The following is a 19,448-nucleotide window of genomic DNA, read 5'->3' as shown; positions in this document are numbered from 1 at the left end:
AATAAGATTACCAAAAGCGTGGGTGGCATGGCAAGATAACTGAGTGAAAATGTTTTGCAGACAACAAATGACAACAACTCACCATCGCAGTTCAAGTCGTCGTCGTTCAGTGTATAGCCGACATTACACGAGCATTGAAAACTGCCAATGTTGTTTGCACAGGTATGCTCACATCCTCCATTCTCACTTGCACACTCGTCGATATCTAAAAAGAATGGTACTGAAATTACGTCATGCCCCGTACTATGCTCCTACATCTGAAACATGAAATGTTTAAAATAAAGCTGGACACGCAACCATTAGATAATGGTGTGGATGAAATAGTGTGACGTTTTGAAATAACTTTTATAGACTTCATTACGCCCTTGCATGAAAAACGTTGAAATAGAAATCAAGCCTTCTCGGATGCCGTTTAGATTGCCAAAAGGAATCGGATTATCAGCAGTCTGTGCATACACATTTACCATCTACAGTCAGCCATTAACAATGGCGAAATGCGATCGTCTGGCTTTGCAGCGCCATCTGGCGAAACTCAGCATATAGTATGGCAATGCAGTATTCTGACTTTAAGTATCTATAAGCAATACGCCTCACCATCACAACTGACACCGTCGTCATTTAAGGCGTAGCCGGCATAACAGCTGCATTCATGGTAGCCGTCAAAGTCAGTACAGATATCTTCACATCCACCATTGTCGGGAGTACATTCGTCGACATCTGAAAAATGACAGTCATACTGAAAGTCAGTCTAACTTTCTCGGAACAAAAGATATACTTAAATGCCTTTTGAAATAAGAGGTATGGCATTCAATTATCTATGTATTTACTTATCTATCTATTTGAATTAACAACAGTCATATCATGGTTAGCTCCAAATGTATTCTGAATGATAATGATAAATTTGAAAGGGCAGGTGACATGGCAATACTTGACTTGTACATTTAAGGCCCCCATTCCTCTAGACTGTGATCGCGCGGCGACCTAAATTAGTGGATCATGTAACTCGTGATTACATATTTAATTAGAACATCATTTAAAATGTAAAAGTATGACTTAAAAGATTACAAAACCACCAAAATGAATAAAAAAAAAATTCATTTTTTTTAATTTCTGAAATTCGTCGTGCGATCTGTAAAATTTTGGGTCGCAGTGTGGTGGCAGCTAGGTCGCCTCCTATTTAAATTAGGATGTCAGCAAATGGACTCACCTGCACAAGCTAAGCCGTTAGCATGCAAGCTATAGCCGGAATTACACGAGCATTCAAAACTGCCTTCGTTGTTTGCACAGGTATGTTCACATCCACCGTTCTCATTTTCACACTCGTTGATATCTAAAAAAGAATGGTACTGAAATTACGTCATGCCCCGTACTATGTTCCTACAAAAAGATAAACAAATTAGTTCACCCTAAAAAAATGATAAATTGCATGTAATATCTTTCTGTATTTGTATATCTGTTATTTGCTATAATCAAAAGCAAGAATTGATTATGCCATCTTACAAATTATTTTTTTTGCTAAAAAATTTGGTTAGCATGGCTGAATGCGACTCACCATCACAAGCGAAGCCGTCAGCATTCAAGGCATAGCCGGCATTACAGGTACAGACGAAACTGCCATCGTTGTTTGTACAGGTATGGGCACATCCACCTTTATTGGTTGCACATTCGCCCACATCTGAAAAGATTTAACTCGGGCTTAAGATCATTTTATGCTCTACATCATATTTTCTTGACAACGATCGAAATGATAGTGCGCTTTCAATCAGATCTATAAGGTAAAGGTAAAGCAGGCATCCTCAATTGAGGTGAAGCATGATGCTTTTTCAAGTAGCTAGTGGTTGTGCAATGCGGCTTCGCCACGGCTCGCGTTTTTTGGCCAAGCACACCGGGTCACCCCTACTCTTCTCGATAAGTGTGTTGGGTTCTTTTACGTGCAGAGGCTTGACGCTTGAGGCTTACGCCCGAAGCTCCCTCATACACCAGGCCGCCGGCTTTACGTCATCATCCGAAATGACGAATGCAATCCCTTACAACATGTCCGAGCTCGAGTCGACCACTGAGGTTCGAACGCGGGCCCTTCGGATCCAAGGAATTTGATCCAGATGGCGAAGCAGCGGGGTTGCGTTACCGCTTGCGCCACGGGGACATGTATTTATCGATCAATTGCCGAATTTCTAAGAATAGCTAACTGGCATTTAATCCTGGAATACAAATTTCAACCTGTATAATGTAATGAAAGTGTGGGTAGCACGATGAGACGTTAACAGTCTACAGATATATGTAGATGCAACTCACCATCACAAGCTAAGCCGTCGTTATTCAATGTATATCCAGCATCACAGGTACATACGAAACTGCCAACATTGTTTGTACAGGTATAGTCACATCCACCGTTACTGGTTTCACATTCGTCGACATCTGAAAATAAATAAAGCACGTCTTAAAATTCCTTTATATAATATCATTTTAAAAACAATAGAAACATCAGTGCTAACAATTAGAGTCATTTTCAGTGGCACATTCTTTGACAACTAAACATGTTAGCCGTACTTGGCATTCTTACGTACTTCATATTGATGTTATCTCCATAAAGAATGGAGACATTGTTTTGGGTGTGTCTGTGTGTCTGTTTGTTTGTCTGTTTGTCTATCTGTTTGTGTTTCCGCACCACTCCAGTCAGCATAACTCATGAACCTCTTGATGGATTACAATGATATTTGTTATGTGGGCGGATGTTGTGAAGCCAAAATTCAAGGCCGATTCTGGGCCCCCTGGTATGTGACCTTTGTACTGCAGCAGAACTTCAGTTTTTTGTATCTTTTGACCTGGACGTGCTGTGGTCTAGATTTTTGGGTGGCAGATAGCTTGTGATGTAATAAAGAAGTGGTGTAGGTTTGGGCACCCTAGTTGCTTTTGTAATTAGAGTATATTGATAGCAAAAGTGACACTTAGAATTACAGGATATCAGTAATTTATGTATGTATGTATGTATGTATGTATGTATGTATCTATTTGTGTGTTTCTGTGTTATAATAAAAAAAGAAGCTTACTAACTTCGGATAGAAACTTGTTTGCTAAAAGAATTCATCATGCGTTATGTCAAAGCAGTATTTTACCTCATGCAATTATTACAAAAAAGATGCGACTCACCATCACAAGTGAAGCCGTCGTCGTTCAAGACATAGCCTTCACCACAAGAGCATTCAAAACTGCCACCTGTGTTTTTACAGGTTTGCGCACAGCCTCCATTGTTGTCGTCACATTCGTTGAGATCTGAAAAATAAAACGTTTTCCTATGAATTTATCATCTAATGATTGTATTTTGTCATATATCCATCACATCAACAAAGAACAACGATTTCATCCTTGGATATAGATGTCATTCTTTATAATGTACTAAACGAGGTGGAAGCATGGCAAGACAGTCCTTTGCCCTGTGAGCGAATCGACTTAAGCTCCCCCCCCAATCACTTGGCCTGTGGCACGCTGGCGGCGGCGCTGCGGCGATCGGATTGACAAAGCATTCATCGAAATTCATCGACAAAAAACAAATCTTTTAAAGCTTTTTGTGATTTTTCGTTGTTGTTTTTTTGTCATACTTGTACGTTTTGAATGATATCACCATTGTAAAATCAAGGGTAACGCAAATCCAGTTTAGGACGCAGCGACGCCGCAAGCGTGCCGCGGGTCCAGTGAGAGGGTGGATTTACCGTCACAAGCGAGGCCGTCGGCATTCAAGGTATAGCCGCCATCACAGGAACATTGGAAACTGCCATCGTTGTTTGCACAGGTTTGCGCACACCCTCCATTCTCACTTGCACATTCGTCGACATCTGAAAAATCCGTTTTGCAAAATCATTTCATGTTTCTTAAAAAATTTTTTGACATCTTATTTCAAATGCTTGTGCATTTTCACGTCTAGTATCTGCTGAGCAAATGGGTTGCGATACTCGACAATGTGCTGATCCATAAACGTGGTTTGCAGTGAAAAGGTACAATGTTTGTAGACCCGACTATCTGTGTAGCGAAAATCTCAGTCATGTAGCGAAACGACTGTATGTAGCGAACTGACAATGAAGCGAAACAACCGATTGCCGTTTCTTATTTTGCCATCGAGAACAGATGAGAGATCATTATATATAAAGGACAGCTTGTCTCACTAATAGTGATCTCTATACACGTTAATCTATTTATAATCAATTTAGAAAAAAATATGGAAATATAGAAAATGCTGAAATATTCATGATAGTGACGTTTACTCACATTATTTTAGTATTTAACACATTTGCGTAATACTTTGAGCATTCTTAAAAAGTGCAAAAACGTGCCATACGATGATTTCCTTAGTTTTGCGAACCTTCAAAAACTCTGGTGACGAATTTCAGTGAGTTTCACATCACAACAACGACGTATTTCTGCATGATGGACGTCGTATTTATTGTGATAGTGTTGTTTGAACTGATCATGTATAGAAATCACTAAATATGTTGATTTTCAAAGTCCGATTTTCGGGCCCTAATATTGCTTGGGTTTCCTTCAATTCACAGAAATTATGCGAAATATGGGATATTGGAGTTTCTTTTAACACAACCATGTAATCTCACCTACTGACGTTTCGGTGTCTGTCAGACACCTTCTTCAGAGCTTCTGACTGGAGTATTGCTTCGAATTCACCAAAACGCCAGCAGGTGAGATTACCTGGTTGTGTTAAAAGGAACTCCAAATATCCTATGTTCAACCAACCTGATGAAATTATTTTCGGATGTGAAATATGACTTAGACACAAAGGCGACTCACCATCGCAGTTCAAGTCGTCATCATTCAAGGCGTAACCTTCATCACAGGAGCATTGAAAACTACCAACAGAGTTCGCACAGGTATGCCCACATCCCCCATTCTCATCATCTGCACACTCGTCGACATCTTAAAAAAAAATAAGCCGAACCTTATGTGACATATGCCAAAAATAATTACTTAAGCAACTGGATAAGATTTTGAAACAATCAGACGTTTCAGATAGCATCCGCTTCTTGGATGTCTGCACTCATCAACTTATGTGACATGTTTTTTCTTCCAGAGAAAAAAAACACACATCCTACCCTGTCGACCGCACTTTCGCCAATATCTGTCAAATAAAACTTTAATTTCCTTTTGAACAGATTGATAAGTTTCTTCACGACATCAAAATGTCGTATTTTCTTCGGAAAATGCATTAATATGTGTAATTTGCTATCAATCAATTGTAAAAATGAAAAAAAATCATCCTTTGATACAAGTATTACTAATAATATACCAAAAGAAGCGGGTAGTATGGCAAAACAGTTTTTGGACTTGTAAGAAAGTGAGCTTACCGTCACAAGCGAAGCCGTCGTCATTCAAGGTATAGCCTTCAAAGCAGGAGCATTGGAAACTACCATCGTTGTTTGTACAGGTTTGCTTACATCCACCATTCTCGGTTGCACATTCATCGACATCTGAAAATAAAGGAGAAATCCGTTTTTGGAATCATTACTTTTCCATCAAAAACAAAAGAAAGATCGTTAGGTTTACATATAAAGGATAAAATGATCTCTATACACGTTCATCTATATTTATTATCAATTTTTGAACCCTTGTCCTGCTGGACTTTTTTTACCCTATAGTAGTCCCTGTGCTGGGCTTTTTTTACCCTTTTTAAAGGAGGGGTACTGCTTTAACTTTGCTATTTTTTTTTATACTTTGCCCACAAATAACTCTATAAAGTTATATATCAATACAAAGCTAAGAGTCTCTACTTTTCAGAAATATATTGAAAATGTTGCCTGCACCTACCTGTATTGATTGATAATGGCAATAAATCAATAAAAAGCCCTTTTTTCAAAAACCTTTTGTATTGAAGTATCTGAACCATATAAAAAGTACCAATATCAAAGCTGCAGCATTCCTGACACATCCTGACAACATCAGAGCTATATCTATGATGAAGAAGTTCACCCAGGTATCTCAGCAGGTAGGTTTATGACCATACAATGTCCACGGTGCTGAACTGGCTTTTCTGTAGAAAACCTGAGCCATCTAGAATTAGTATACTTCTTTCTTTACCTCTATTACAATCACTTTCCTACACATCAGCTGAAAGCTTACAACAGGTATTATCTTTGGAATTCCAAACAAAGTAATATCATTGAATACAAAGGTAATAAAGATACAAAAGGCAATAAAAAGTACATTATTCCACAAAGTTTCTATATACTGCTGCATAGCACCAACACAGAGGTCTCTACCAAGACTACAATGTTGCTGACCAGTCCTGGCGACATCAGAATGATACATGTGAAGAAGTAAAATACACAGGTATTGTAACAGGTGAGTACATGTATATGGTTGTAGACTGCCCTTGGTGCTGAACTCACTTTTGAGCAAAATCTACACCCTCATACAGAACAGTACACTTCATGCTGTAGCCATAGAACAATTGACATTCTAGCTTTCTATACATGGGTGGAAAGCTTATAGTGTAAACTTTCTTGTCATATCAACATACAGTTGTTACAATCTATACTGAAGGCTATATTATAATAAAGACATAAAAAGCAATAAAAAGTACATTATTCCACTATGCTTTCATATGCCTTTGTATAGCATCAATACACAGGTTTCTACGAAGACTACAAAGTTTCTGACCAGTTTTGACAACATCAGAATATATCGTATTATATGTAAAGAAATACGAATTGCAGATATTATAACAGGTGAGTATATGGCTATCAAAGTCTGAGACTGGTCAGCCCCACAATAGAAATTATGCACCACTTCCCCGCCAGCGACCACGTCCACTACCTCCCCGGGCACGCCCACGCCGTCCTCGGTAAGTGCCCCGAGCTCTTCCAGGGCTAAAGGTAGCGTCAGCGCCGCTTTCAAGTTCATCAGCAACGTGTAAGGGTCCCTCTCCGCTTGCCCCGACATGTCTTCGAGGCCGATGTTGTGACTCCCCGTCTTCGCCAGAACTGTCACTGATTTCAGCGGAATTTTCACTTGATAAAGGATATTCCACCACTGAATCGTTCGTGAAAATGTCCTCTAGAACGTCTTCGACCGTGTACCGATCCATTTTGGCGTTTAAACACCGATATTGCCGCCAGAAACACGGAAAATATCTCTCCGAAAACATACCAGCAGACGACGCACCATGATGGCCGCCTCATTAACATATGGCCTCATTAACATATCACGCATGCGTCTTGGAACGAATTGCGCAACAATAATTTTGACCCTTGACCCCGACGATGTGGCAACACTATGTTACTTCCGGGTTTCGGGGGTTACGCCGGAGTGGGACGCGTTCGTGCCGGAAATACCCCCAGCGCCTATATATAGGCGGTCCGCAGGACCCGCACATTATGCGTAGCGCCTATATATAGGCGGCCCGCAGGACAAGGGTTTAAGCAACAATAATCATCCTTTGACAAAAATTAGTTTACAGAACGTGTGCGTAATATGACTAAAACGCAAATGCGACTCACCATCACAATTCAATTTGTTGTCGTTCAAGACATAGCCGACATCACAAGAGCATTCAAAACTGCCATCGTTGTTTGCACAGGTATCGTCACATCCACCATTCCCATCTTCACACTCGTTGATATCTGAAAAAAATAATCAATAAAACTGTATCTTCTTCCAGAGAAAAAAAAGAAAAGCTTACCATTGAATACGGCATGCAAAAATAGTTATTCATTGACTAGCAACTGCATAAAATATTGAAACTATAAATAATTAGAATTTTATCCAGTTGCTTGAGTAACTATTTTTGGCGTATCTTACTACCTGGATGTCTAACCTTCATCAATGCACCTTACTAATAAATCTGTCTTGCTGATAGCGAGAATAGTATGGGAAAATAGTATTTTGAATCGTATCTATAAGCAATGCGCCTCACCATCACAATTGAAGCCGTCGTCATTTAAAGTGTAGCCGGAACTACAACTGCATTCGTAGAAACCATCTCTGTCAGTACAGATATCTTCACATCCACCATTGTCGGGAGTACATTCGTCGACATCTGAAAAATGACAGCCATACTGAAGATCATATCACACTGTTACGATTTTCCAAGGAACAAAAGACATATCTATACGCCTTCAAAATTACATGGTGTCTTTCGGTATAATGACGCTCAACTATCTTACAAGGCTCGAAATACTGGGTGTTGACTGTGTTGACCAGAATTTTTCCTCACTGGTGCACCTAGATACTTTTGTAAGCTATAGGTCCAAGATACTATTGTACACTAGTACACAGAATATTCTTGAAATGTAAGTATCAGGAAAGGCAATATAACCCCTTGTTGTACTTTATTTGATGTATTACTCTTTTGAAATTCTGAAGCAAGCTATAGAATTACAGATTGACATTTTGCTGACACTCAACTTTATTCTATGTGTTGCACCTATTTCTAAATTATTACAATAAACAACAGCCATATCATATTAAAAGCCCTCTCGCACAGGACCCGCGCAACGCTTAAAAATATTCGTTTTTTTTTCGATCAAATTTGCTGAGTGGTGTGTCAATGCGGTCCGCCGTTGCGACGCCGCCAGCGTGCCGCGGGTCTAGTGAGAGGGGGACTTTAGATACCAGGTCTTTATTTCACTGAAAGAGTGAGTGGCATAGGGAAAAAACAACTTGAAAGTACTCACCGGCGCAGGCCAAGCCGTTGGCATGTAACATGTAACCGTTACCACAGGAGCATTCAAAACTGCCTTCATTGTTTGCACAGGACTGCTCACATCCACCATTCTCAGTTGCACACTCGTCGATATCTAAAAACAATCGGTACTTTAATTATGTCATGCTCTGTACCATTTTCCTAGCAATAGGTAAACAAATTAGCTCGCTCTGAAAATGACAGGTTTTCTGTAGCTGTCAGTATTGCATTTGTTTACTACAATGAAAAAAACACGTTTTCTGTCAGTATTGTTTTTTTCATACTGCAATTAAAAAAAAAACTTGATATTTTTATGGCATCTTAAAAATTAGATTGCTGAAAGTATGTGTGGCATATGGCAAGATGTATGCGACTCACCATCACAAGCGAAGCCGTCAGCGTTCAAGGTATAGCCGTCACCACAACTGCAGTCGAAACTGCCTTTATTGTTCGTACAGGTTTGGGCACATCCACCGTTATTGTCAGTTGCACATTCGTCGACATCTGTAAAGATTTAATTCATGATTAAGATAATTTCATGCCGTATGTAATTTTTTTCTTGATTTTGATTTGAATTTGAATTTATTGGACTTGCAACAGTGCAATACACGTGGGACACAGGCAGCTATTGCTGATGTCGTGACCCACACATATAATGTACCCGTTTTCTACACTCTGGTGGAGTGGGGAAAGTCGTGTTAAGTGCCTTTTCTCCAAGAGCGATTGCGTCAGGGGATTCGAACCCGGGACCCCTGGGTTCTCAGTCGAAAATCTTGCCGTTGGTCCATGTCTGTGGGTATTATCTAATCAATTCATCTTTTTCAACATCCAATTGATCACATTATCCTACAATTTAAATCATGGAACACAAACTCAGTGTACAGGTAGCAAGACAAGACAGTCATTTGACATATATTTATAGATAAAGGTAACTCACCTTCACAAGTTAGGCTGTCAGAATTCCAGATATAGTCGGCATCACAGGAACACTCGAAACTACCAATAGTGTTTATACAGTCATCATCGCATCCACCATTTTCAGTTAAGCATTCGTCGACATCTGAAACAAATAAAGCTCGTGCTCAAATCCATTTATGCTCTGTATATCATTTTGAGAACGAAAAAACACCAGTATTCACATCCATGATCATATTTAGTGGAGACCTAAAAATATAAGTCGTGCTTGTTATTATAACGTAACTCGTTTTCTTTTAAAAACAGAGTAAAACATTAGCGAGACTTTAAAGGACAGGATCTCAGTACTTGCGCTATGTATTCATCGATTTGTTCATTTCTTTGTTACAATGAAAAGGCACTTATTACCTTTGAAATAAATTTGTTTGCTGAAAGAACGGGTAGTACAGAATGTCAAATTATTCAGCTCATACAATTATCAACAAACTGCGACTCACCGTCACAAGCGAAGCCGTCGTCATTCAATGTATAGCCATCTCCACAAGTACAAACGAAGCTACCAACATTGTTTGTACAGACCTGCTCACAACCACCATTTTGTGTTGCACATTCGTTTTCATCTGTAAAATAAAATTCAGGATTATTTCACTCTATATTATCATCTTCCACAAATAATGGAAACATTCTATAAGCCTTCAAATAGAAACATTATATAAGTCTTCAAATATCCATGTTTCAACTCAGTCATAAATTCGTCTATTTAGCTATCTATCCATCACAACAAGAAAACAGTGGTAACATGACAAAACAATCAGCTGATATGTACTTATTAATCTATTATGGCTCTGAAGTCATTTTTGTTAATTGGCTTGGCCTCGCAAGCCCCACCTCCAACATACGGGTCTCGGGCGGGCCAGTGCCGGTTACCCCCCCCCCCCCCCGTCGGTATCTCGACTTAGGTCATTTCCGCCCGGTTCTCGCCGGCTCGAGTCACATCCCACGGCAGTTCGCTCTCCCTGAAATTTCAAGTTTCGTCTTTTTATCCGCTCGGCATCACGATAAGATCATGGCAGGTTCCAAGTACTGCCGTGCTTGTTCTCTACCCGTGAAAGGACACGAGGGACCTCATGGCGTTGGCAAGTGTCGGGTTGGACGTGCCCGCTCCGAGGCACACCACGATTCTCTGCGCCGGGACGAGAACGTGCGTCGTTCCCTGGAAGACTTACACCTCAAGAGCCGCTCGAAGGAGTTCGCAAAGAGCTTGTGGTAAGGACTGAGTGAAGACGAAGCAGAGAATAGGAAGACAGTACGCGATCTCCGGGCAGACGACAATTTGATGCGGACAGTCGACAAGAGCATCGCCGATCTGTTGGGCCCACTCAATGAGCGAGAATACGCCCGCTGCCCCCGCCACGTCAGCTACGACAGCAGGGCCTCGAGCGCGCGGATTCCTTCTCGCTCCTCTCTCCGGCACAAGTCACTGATCGGGCACCACAGCGTCCGTCGCAAAACCAGCAGGTCGGCTTTGAGCTCGTCAAGGTCACCCATCCGTGGTTCCCGCCGTCACGAGGGCGAGGTCCAACTAGAAGAAGCTAGAGCGTCCGTCGCGAAACCAGCAGGGCCTCGAGCGCGCGGATTCCTTCTCGCTCCCCGGCACAAGTCGCTGATCGGGCACCCTAGCGTCCGCCGCAAATCCAGCAGGTCTTTTCGCCGTTTTCAGTCTCCACGTCGGGAGCGATCCAAGGCCAGAAGAGGATCGAGTCGGCGTCACCGCAAGTCCGGTCGTCGGGAGTACCGTGACAGTTCGTCCACGTCGGCTTCGGGCTCGTCAAGGTCGCCCACCCGTGGTTGCCGCCGTCACCGTTCCCGGGCGAGGTCCAGCTCGAAGAAGCAAGGTAAGAGCGGCCGCTCTTATACAATAAATGACAATGTAGACAAGAAGGTGAAGGTCAGTTGGCCACAGTGGAGAGTCCACTTCACGGGTCATGGGAAAGGAGGCGCGGTTACATACGATGATCTGACGTTGCCCATGTTTGTTTCCAGCTTCATGAGGAATGTCGTGGCCGAACAGAGTTTAAGTGAGTGGCAAGTTAACCACCTTAGCCGACGTCATGTACGACGCCACCTACTACAACTGGCCGGTCGTGCACGAAATGTATGCATCAATCATGTACGCCTTGGAGAAAGTCGCATTCGGTTGGTCGGACCTCGACGAAATAGATGGGGTTAGGGACAAACATTATCGGATAGCCGGGGCCCACCAGCCGAGAAGTGACGGCGCTAAGCAGCCGCCCCAATTAACATGTATTAATTATGGGCCGCGAAAACGTTCGATACTGGTGTCCCGCATGGTGTGATAATTCACTTTATGCCATACCTGGGCCGTGAAAGCATTCGATACGGGTGTTCCGGACCGTGTGATAATTTCCCGTATCACACGGGGTTCTAAGTTGTATCACACAGGCTTCCATAGAATATTTAGCGGTTGCGCCGCCGTCGAAAATTCGAATACCAGATTTGGAGGTTGGAATCAATGTTGTTACGTTTTTTTTCGTTCGAGGACACAAAACTTTCTGAACTTCTGGCGCATTCCGCATTGAACTGTATGTTTTCTCGAGTGGGTATGGCATCAATAAAATACAACACGGTGTATTCGGCCGTATCACCCGAGGTACCACGGCCGATACGGAATGCCCAGTGTTGTATTTTAGAAATATACAAGCGACTCACCGTCACAAGCGAAACCGTCAGCATTCAAGGTATAGCCAGGATCACAGGAACATTGGAAACTGCCGTCGTTGTTTTCACATATGTCATCACATCCACCATTTTCACTCGCGCATTCGTTGATATCTGAAGAATGAAATCGGTTCTTATAATAATGTCATGCTCTATAATTGTTTTCTAAGAAATAAGAAAAAATCGTTACGTCTTTGAAATACATTTTTCTCGGTATTTGTACATGAATGTGTTTTCTTGTTTGATAATTCATTTCGATAATTAGAAACAAGAAGCATCCTCCTTTGACACAAATCGGTTTACTGAAAGCATGGGGGCATGGGAAAACACTTTTTGGACTGACACACAAATACGACTTACCATCACAGTTCAAGTCATCGTCATTCAAGACGTAACCGCCGCCACAAGAGCATTCAAAACTTCCATCAGTGTTTGCACAGGTTTGCTCACATCCACCATTCTCACTAGCACATTCGTCGATATCTGAAAAATGAAACCCGTTCTTCAAACCATTTTGAATAATTTCATCAGGTTGGCGAATGACTGAATAGCAAGGTTCTTATATTCGCAACCAAGCATCTTACAATAGCCGACGTTTCAGCGACTGTCAGTCATCCTCATCAGGGCAATGTTGACTAGTTCACACCTAGCTTCAATTCACTGTGCATGTGAACTAGTAAGTATTGAATTGATAAAGATGACTCAGTCATCGAAACGTCGGCTCTTGTAAAATGCTTGGTTGTTAATAAAAGAATCTTTTAAAAATGATTGAAAGGTATATGATCCATGCCATTTTTCTGACAGCAGACTGTTAGCTAACAACAAATTAGTTAGCATTCAAGATTACAGTATTTCTTTCAGTATGATATTTGCTGATTTGTCAATTATGATTTGACAAAAAAAAACAGCACGATCTCTTTAAGTACAACTTACTATTTCGTTTTTTTTTTCTTCGTTTTAATGCATCCTCATTTAGGTGAAGCATGATGCTTTTCAAGTAGCTAGTGGCAGTGCAATGCGGTTTTGCTACGGCTCGTGTTTTTAGCCAAGCACACCGGGTCAACCCTACTCTTCTCGATAAGTGTGTTGGGTTCTTTAACGTGCTGAGGTTTGACGCTTGAGGCTTACGCCCGAAGCTCCCCCATACACGGGCCGCCGGCTTTACACCATCCGAAATGACGAATGCAATTCCTTGCAACATGTCCGAGCTGGAATCGACCCCTAGGATCCACGGAATTTGATCCAGATGGCGAAGCAGCGAGGTTACGTTACCGCCTGCGCCACGGGGACAACTTACTATAGTCAGCTGAAATTGTTGGTAGTATGGCAAAATGAATGAAACTCACCATCACAAGTTAAGTCCTCGCCATTCCAGGTATAGCCGTCATCACAGGAGCATACGTAACTGCCCTCGATATTTGTACAGGTCTGCGCACATCCACCGTTGTTGGTGTCACATTCGTTGACATCTGAAAAATATCCAGACATTTCTCTAAGAATGGGGGAAAATTAAGAATAGTCCCTGCATGCATTTATTCATACAATCATTCCTTCACTCATCTATGTATATTCTAGTATCTATTTCTCTTTTATCATTTTTTTGCCCATATGAAAAAATATATACATTGATATGTAGCCTTGGACACACATTTCTGTCGGCAATGTGTTCTGAAAGCTAATAAGTACCATGACGGATGTAATCGCTCGTTCTCATTTAAATGTATGTACACATTTTGTAACTTCCGTTACCGTTTGAAATAAGACGTTTCTGACATTAAGATTTGCCACATATAAGGTGCCTAATTGTCGTTTTTATGACGACTTAAACTTTTATAGCTTTACAAACGACAGTTAAGCACCTTATATGAGGCAAATCTTAATGTCAGAAACGTCTTTTTCAAACTGTAACGGAAGTTACAAGATGTGTACATTTAAATGAGAACGAGCGATGTATACGTCTAAGGTATACTTGTAAGCACATACGACTCACCGTCACAAGCGAAGCCGTCGCCATTCAAGGTATAGCCACCACCACAGGAGCATTCGAAACTGCCATCGATGTTCGTACAGGTCTGAGAACATCCGCCGTTGCCAGTGTCACATTCATTGAAATCTGAAAAAAAATAATTCGTAATTCTCGGTTACGAACCTGCTAATCTTGCTCAGTATCACTGTTAATGCTACTTGAAACTTCTTACCGTTTTGAAGCATGCATATCCAGTTATAATAGTTTTAGTTGCTGCTTTTTGGCGTATCTTAATACATGGATGTCTAACCTTCATAGACATCTCTGCAAGATCAACCATGTGCCAATGTCTTGACAACAACGCAAGAAACAAGACGTCTTTGAAAAAACAGGTTATTTGTCAGTAATGAATACATCATCTATGATATACGATATATCTTCTCACAATATATTTCAATACGTCACCAAACATTTTCCCTGAATACAGTTCCGTAAGCAAAAAGCTCGAGTAGCACGGCCATACGTTCATTTAACGTTCAATAAACGTCATAAAAATCGAATACGACTTACCATCACAGTTAAAGTTGTCGTCATTCAGGACATAGCCGTCATCACACGAGCATTCAAAACTGCCATCCGTATTTGTACAGGTATGGTTGCATCCACCATTGTCGGTTTCGCACTCGTCGACATCTAGAAAATCAAATCCACGCGGAAAGTTATGTACCTAATAACGTTAACAGGCACGTATGTCTGCTATGAGGGATCATACTAGCACCTCCCTTCAAACACGAAAGAGAGAAAATAATTATGTAAAGCTATGTAGGAACAAACAAGTATTCCATACCGTAGTTCATTAGCAAGTCATGTGGAGCCAGTTAGCGTAATACCGATCAAGACTACAACCGTATGCTACCATATATTAAGGTAAAATAACATTGTCAATAACAGGAATATATATGTGTATAAGATCATCAGACGAACCCATTGTACAAGTTTCCCCAGTCCATCCTGCTGTGCATGTACAGTTGTAGCTATCCATGCCGTCAGTGCAGTCCCCACCGTTCTCACATGGATTGGAAGAACAGTCGTCAACTATAGTTCAATGGAAAAAAGATACAATGTAATTATAAGTTAAGAATTGTCCTTTATCTTATCATATGTGCTCTTATACATAATATAATAATGATTCAATCTGCTTTAGGCAGTGACGGGGGACGCTACAGACTTCTAACCACCTTTGACCTGGTGCGGCCGGGAAGCATCCGGATGATCTGGGGAAATCCTGGTCAAAAATCCGGTGAGTAAATCTTTTGTGTTTCTCTATAATGTCTCTTTCCGTCTGTCTTTCTCATTCTTCCTTCCATTTTGAACCTCTTTTGCAATCAGTGTCAATCAGTGTCAATGTACCCAATTGAACCAAAACCTGTGGGGATCGTAACGTTAACGTTTTAAAAGCGGAACAACTTACATTCACAGACTAGGTCAGACCCCTCCCAGTTTCCATTCAGGCACAGTATTCCTGTATCGCCTCCAGTAGGGTAGTAATCCTCCGGACACGTGAAGTTACAGACGTGGCCGGCAGGGAAGGAGGAAACGGAAGCATCGCAATCGGTCGTGTAACCGTCCGGGTGGCTGGGATTACCGTTGCATGGGTTACCTATGAAATTACCATTAGAAATATCATATTCCACATCATTAATGTTTCCACAATCGGGCAAATAATCATAAAGTACGTTGAAATGACCTTCACAATATTTCCAAAGTATGATATCTCCCAGACAAATAACTATAAATAATCAAAAACAGTTGTAAACAAGAGTCTTAGGACCCAAAATCTCCATGAAACTTTGTTTCTTTATTAAATCAGTTCCCCCCATTCTATATCGCTCAATGGTATGACCCACACTGGCCGGGCAAGGGGAGAAGTGGCTATAAATAGCTACTGACCTAGATAAGAGACCAACAGATGGTGCGACCTCAAAGCCCACAATAGAGTAGATATTCCTCATTACTTATGCAGATTCAGTATGAATTTGCATAATTAGCACTTCAGTTTGTACATCTCTGTCCAACCTACCTGCATATCAAATAACATGAAAATCTGTGGCTCCTTTCTTCAGTTATTCTCCTTGCAAAATATTTACAAACACGCCATTGCAGTTCCAGTGACACATACCAGGGGGCCCAAAATCGACCTTGACCTTTCTCCTCCCAGCACCTACCCACATACCAAATATCATTTCAATCCATCCACACGTTCTTCAGTTATGCTGATTTTAAGCGTCCGGTGATACATACATACACACACGGTGACACAAACATACACACACGCGCACACACACGCAAACACACTAACTTCGCATGATTTGCACTTCAGTGTGTACATCTCTGTCCAACCTACCTGCGTACCAAATAACATGAAAATCTGTTGTTCCTCTCTTCAGTTATACCCCTTTAGAACATTTTTACAAATAGGCCATTGCAGTTCCAGGGACACAAACCAGGGGGCCCAAAATCGACCTTGACCATTCTCCTCCCAGCGCATACCCACATACCAAATATCATTACAATCCATCCACACGTTCTACAGTTATGCTGACTTTAAGCATCCGACGACACCCATGCAAACGATTTACCTCCTTACTTATGCAAATTCGGTCTCATTTGCATAGTTTGCACTTGAGTGTGTACAACTTGGTCTAACCTACCTGTGTACCAAAGAACATGACGATCTGTCAATCCACTCTTCAGTTCTTCTACATTGAAGATTTTAACAAATACGCTATTGCAGTTCCAGTCACACATGCCAGGGGGCCCAAAATCGACCTTGACCTTCCTCCTCCTAACACCCACCCACATACCAAAAATCATTACAATCCATGTACATGTTCTACAGTTATGGTGACTTTAAGCGTCCGGTGACACATACATACACACAAACACCAAACGCAAGCAAAACAGTATCTCCATGAAAAAGCCTTTTTTCATGGAGATAATTATGACAATAACAACCCTTTGATTGGGAATGGACTCTATATAATCTTAATGCGAAAATACAGAAGACGTAAGTACTCACATGTGCACTGGAGACCGCGTCCGCCAGCCCACCTTGTAGGTCGTACTTTGCATATTCTCTCTCTCACCCCCGAGGCCCTGACACATCCAGACCTACACTCAAATATGCAGGTAGTGCCTTTTGGGTACTCCCCATCAGTCCTTAGTGCTTTGTCGCATGATGATGTTGTGTCTGCTAGATTCAGAGGCGGGCACGTTTTTGCTGAGAAATGCAGAAATAAACATATTACGACTGTGTATGACGGCCAGAGCAAATAAAAATGTTATGAGGGGGATATAGGAACCGGCAATGAGTTATGACACCGTACAGACCGACGGAAAGCGCGTCATTAACGATATCATCATATAAGCTAGTTCGGAGTTGCTACTACGCATGTGTAGTGTCAAAGGTGAAAGCCCCCGCGACGGAAACAAGACCCGTCTGGGCGTTGTAATGCAAATCGAGACAATGTGGAGGCGATCACTGTTTCCGTCGCGGGGGCCTTCACCTATGACACTGCACATGCGTAGTAGCAACTCCGAACTAGCTTATAGACATCATCATACATCAAACACGCCCGTGATAACACCGTAGAAAACCAAGATGGCTGCTATATTTTCTTTGAGGGCTGTACCATGTGTAAAATAGGGGGCAGGTTAGCAATAACATCATGTCGTTAATACAGGCTTTACAATTGATTTCAATTGTATCTAATTTCTATCATTACTAAATTCAATTAGCACTGTGCTTTTAAAGTCTGTCTGTCAGAAAGTTATTATAATAATTAGAATCGAATGAAAAAATTAGCACCCTTCCATGAAATAGTAACTTTACACAAAAAATCGGACCAATGGGAACGTTGGGACAACTGGTAAGCATATTGCAATTAAAGACACGTTAAAGGGGTCAATATGGGAAAATAATGACCTGTAAATGGTGCCTTCTGATTGGTCAACGAAATCTGGTTAGATGATTATAGCATATAATGCCTAGACGGTTTGTACCTGTACTTCAACTTTGATATTAAACTTTGATAACGTAACTTGAATAACTTACCTCCGTCTACAGCAGTCACATAGAGAATGAGGGCCACAGGGTACAGAACGCAGATGACGAAGATCCTGAAAACAGAAGAAGATTCTTGAATCATTACGTACATTACTAGACTCTGAATAATGTCAACGCTTTCTGATAGGAAAATGTTACTAGTATAACGTTAACCACGCCTACCGAGATCTGTTTTTATCTTACTATTTTGCCGTGTAGTGTATTTTGTCACTTTAACCCTATCCAGACTGGGCTTTTTTGGGATATCTGGGACTGGGGGGGGGGGGCTAAATAGGGAATTCCCGTAGTATCTAAAGGTATTAAACAAAATAGTATGTATTGTTGATTTTAAGGTATACCAAGACATATTACGTAAATTATAAAAAAAATGTTGTGTCGAAAAATATATTTTATGCAAAATGAAAAATAATGATGCAACGTTTACCAAACATCCAACAAAAACGTAGGTTTTCTGTTGTTTTCTGTTGGATGTTTGGTAAACGTTGCATCATATTTTTCCTGTTGCATAAAATATCGTTTCGCGCAGGCGCAGTACGTTCCGGTGACGTGTTTTACCCCATAAGGGTGGAACCTTGCGTGACAATGATGATGTTACCTCAAAGGCAGGGGGTCCAGCAGATTAAGAATATTTCAAATGTAGACTGAATGAAAGGCGTGGCGTCAAATAGCTCAATCTTGCCATTGTTACACATTCATTATCGCTGATTTTAGCTTGCGTGTGAACACCACGTCAGGTGTGCTTTACCATACAATACTTGGGATAATGTGCACACTTTTAGTATTAAATAGCTTACGGCATGGCGTCATTTTCTCAGGTACTGTCACGAACCAAGCTTGTTAATTATTTGCTTCTGACGTTACTACTGTGATTTGCACGTCTTGGTTCAGTAAAGTTGTTTTTCTAAAACTTTTCTCTTGTAGTTTGATGATTGTATTGCAGATGTGTTAAAGGGCTCAAATGTATCGCCATTTGATTGAGATGCTTAAAAACTCTTATTTTCCCTTTGGCCATATTC

General features: G+C 41.2%; 1 protein-coding gene across 1 annotated transcript; it reads right to left on the bottom strand.

The window, feature by feature from the left end:
• Window positions 1-243: 243 nt before the first annotated feature.
• On the bottom strand, window positions 244-17,471 carry LOC136429585 (fibrillin-1-like). Its single transcript, XM_066419419.1, has 23 exons — window positions 17,453-17,471; window positions 15,778-15,966; window positions 15,333-15,401; window positions 14,877-14,999; window positions 14,331-14,453; window positions 13,687-13,809; window positions 12,701-12,823; window positions 12,332-12,454; window positions 10,099-10,221; window positions 9,624-9,746; window positions 9,065-9,190; window positions 8,679-8,801; window positions 7,919-8,041; window positions 7,503-7,625; window positions 5,352-5,474; window positions 4,798-4,923; window positions 3,711-3,833; window positions 3,151-3,273; window positions 2,296-2,418; window positions 1,553-1,675; window positions 1,208-1,330; window positions 595-717; window positions 244-257 (listed from the first exon to the last, which is right to left on the bottom strand). Exons 1-23 carry the CDS (start codon window positions 17,469-17,471, stop codon window positions 244-246), a joined length of 2,634 nt encoding a protein of 877 aa, XP_066275516.1.
• Between the last annotated feature and the right edge of the window lie 1,977 nt (window positions 17,472-19,448).

This window comes from Branchiostoma lanceolatum, chromosome 3 (genome assembly GCF_035083965.1).
Source record: "Branchiostoma lanceolatum isolate klBraLanc5 chromosome 3, klBraLanc5.hap2, whole genome shotgun sequence".
Lineage (NCBI taxonomy): Eukaryota > Metazoa > Chordata > Leptocardii > Amphioxiformes > Branchiostomatidae > Branchiostoma > Branchiostoma lanceolatum.
The sequence above is the reverse complement of the archived record's forward strand: the minus strand, read 5'-3'. Positions and strand labels throughout refer to the sequence as shown.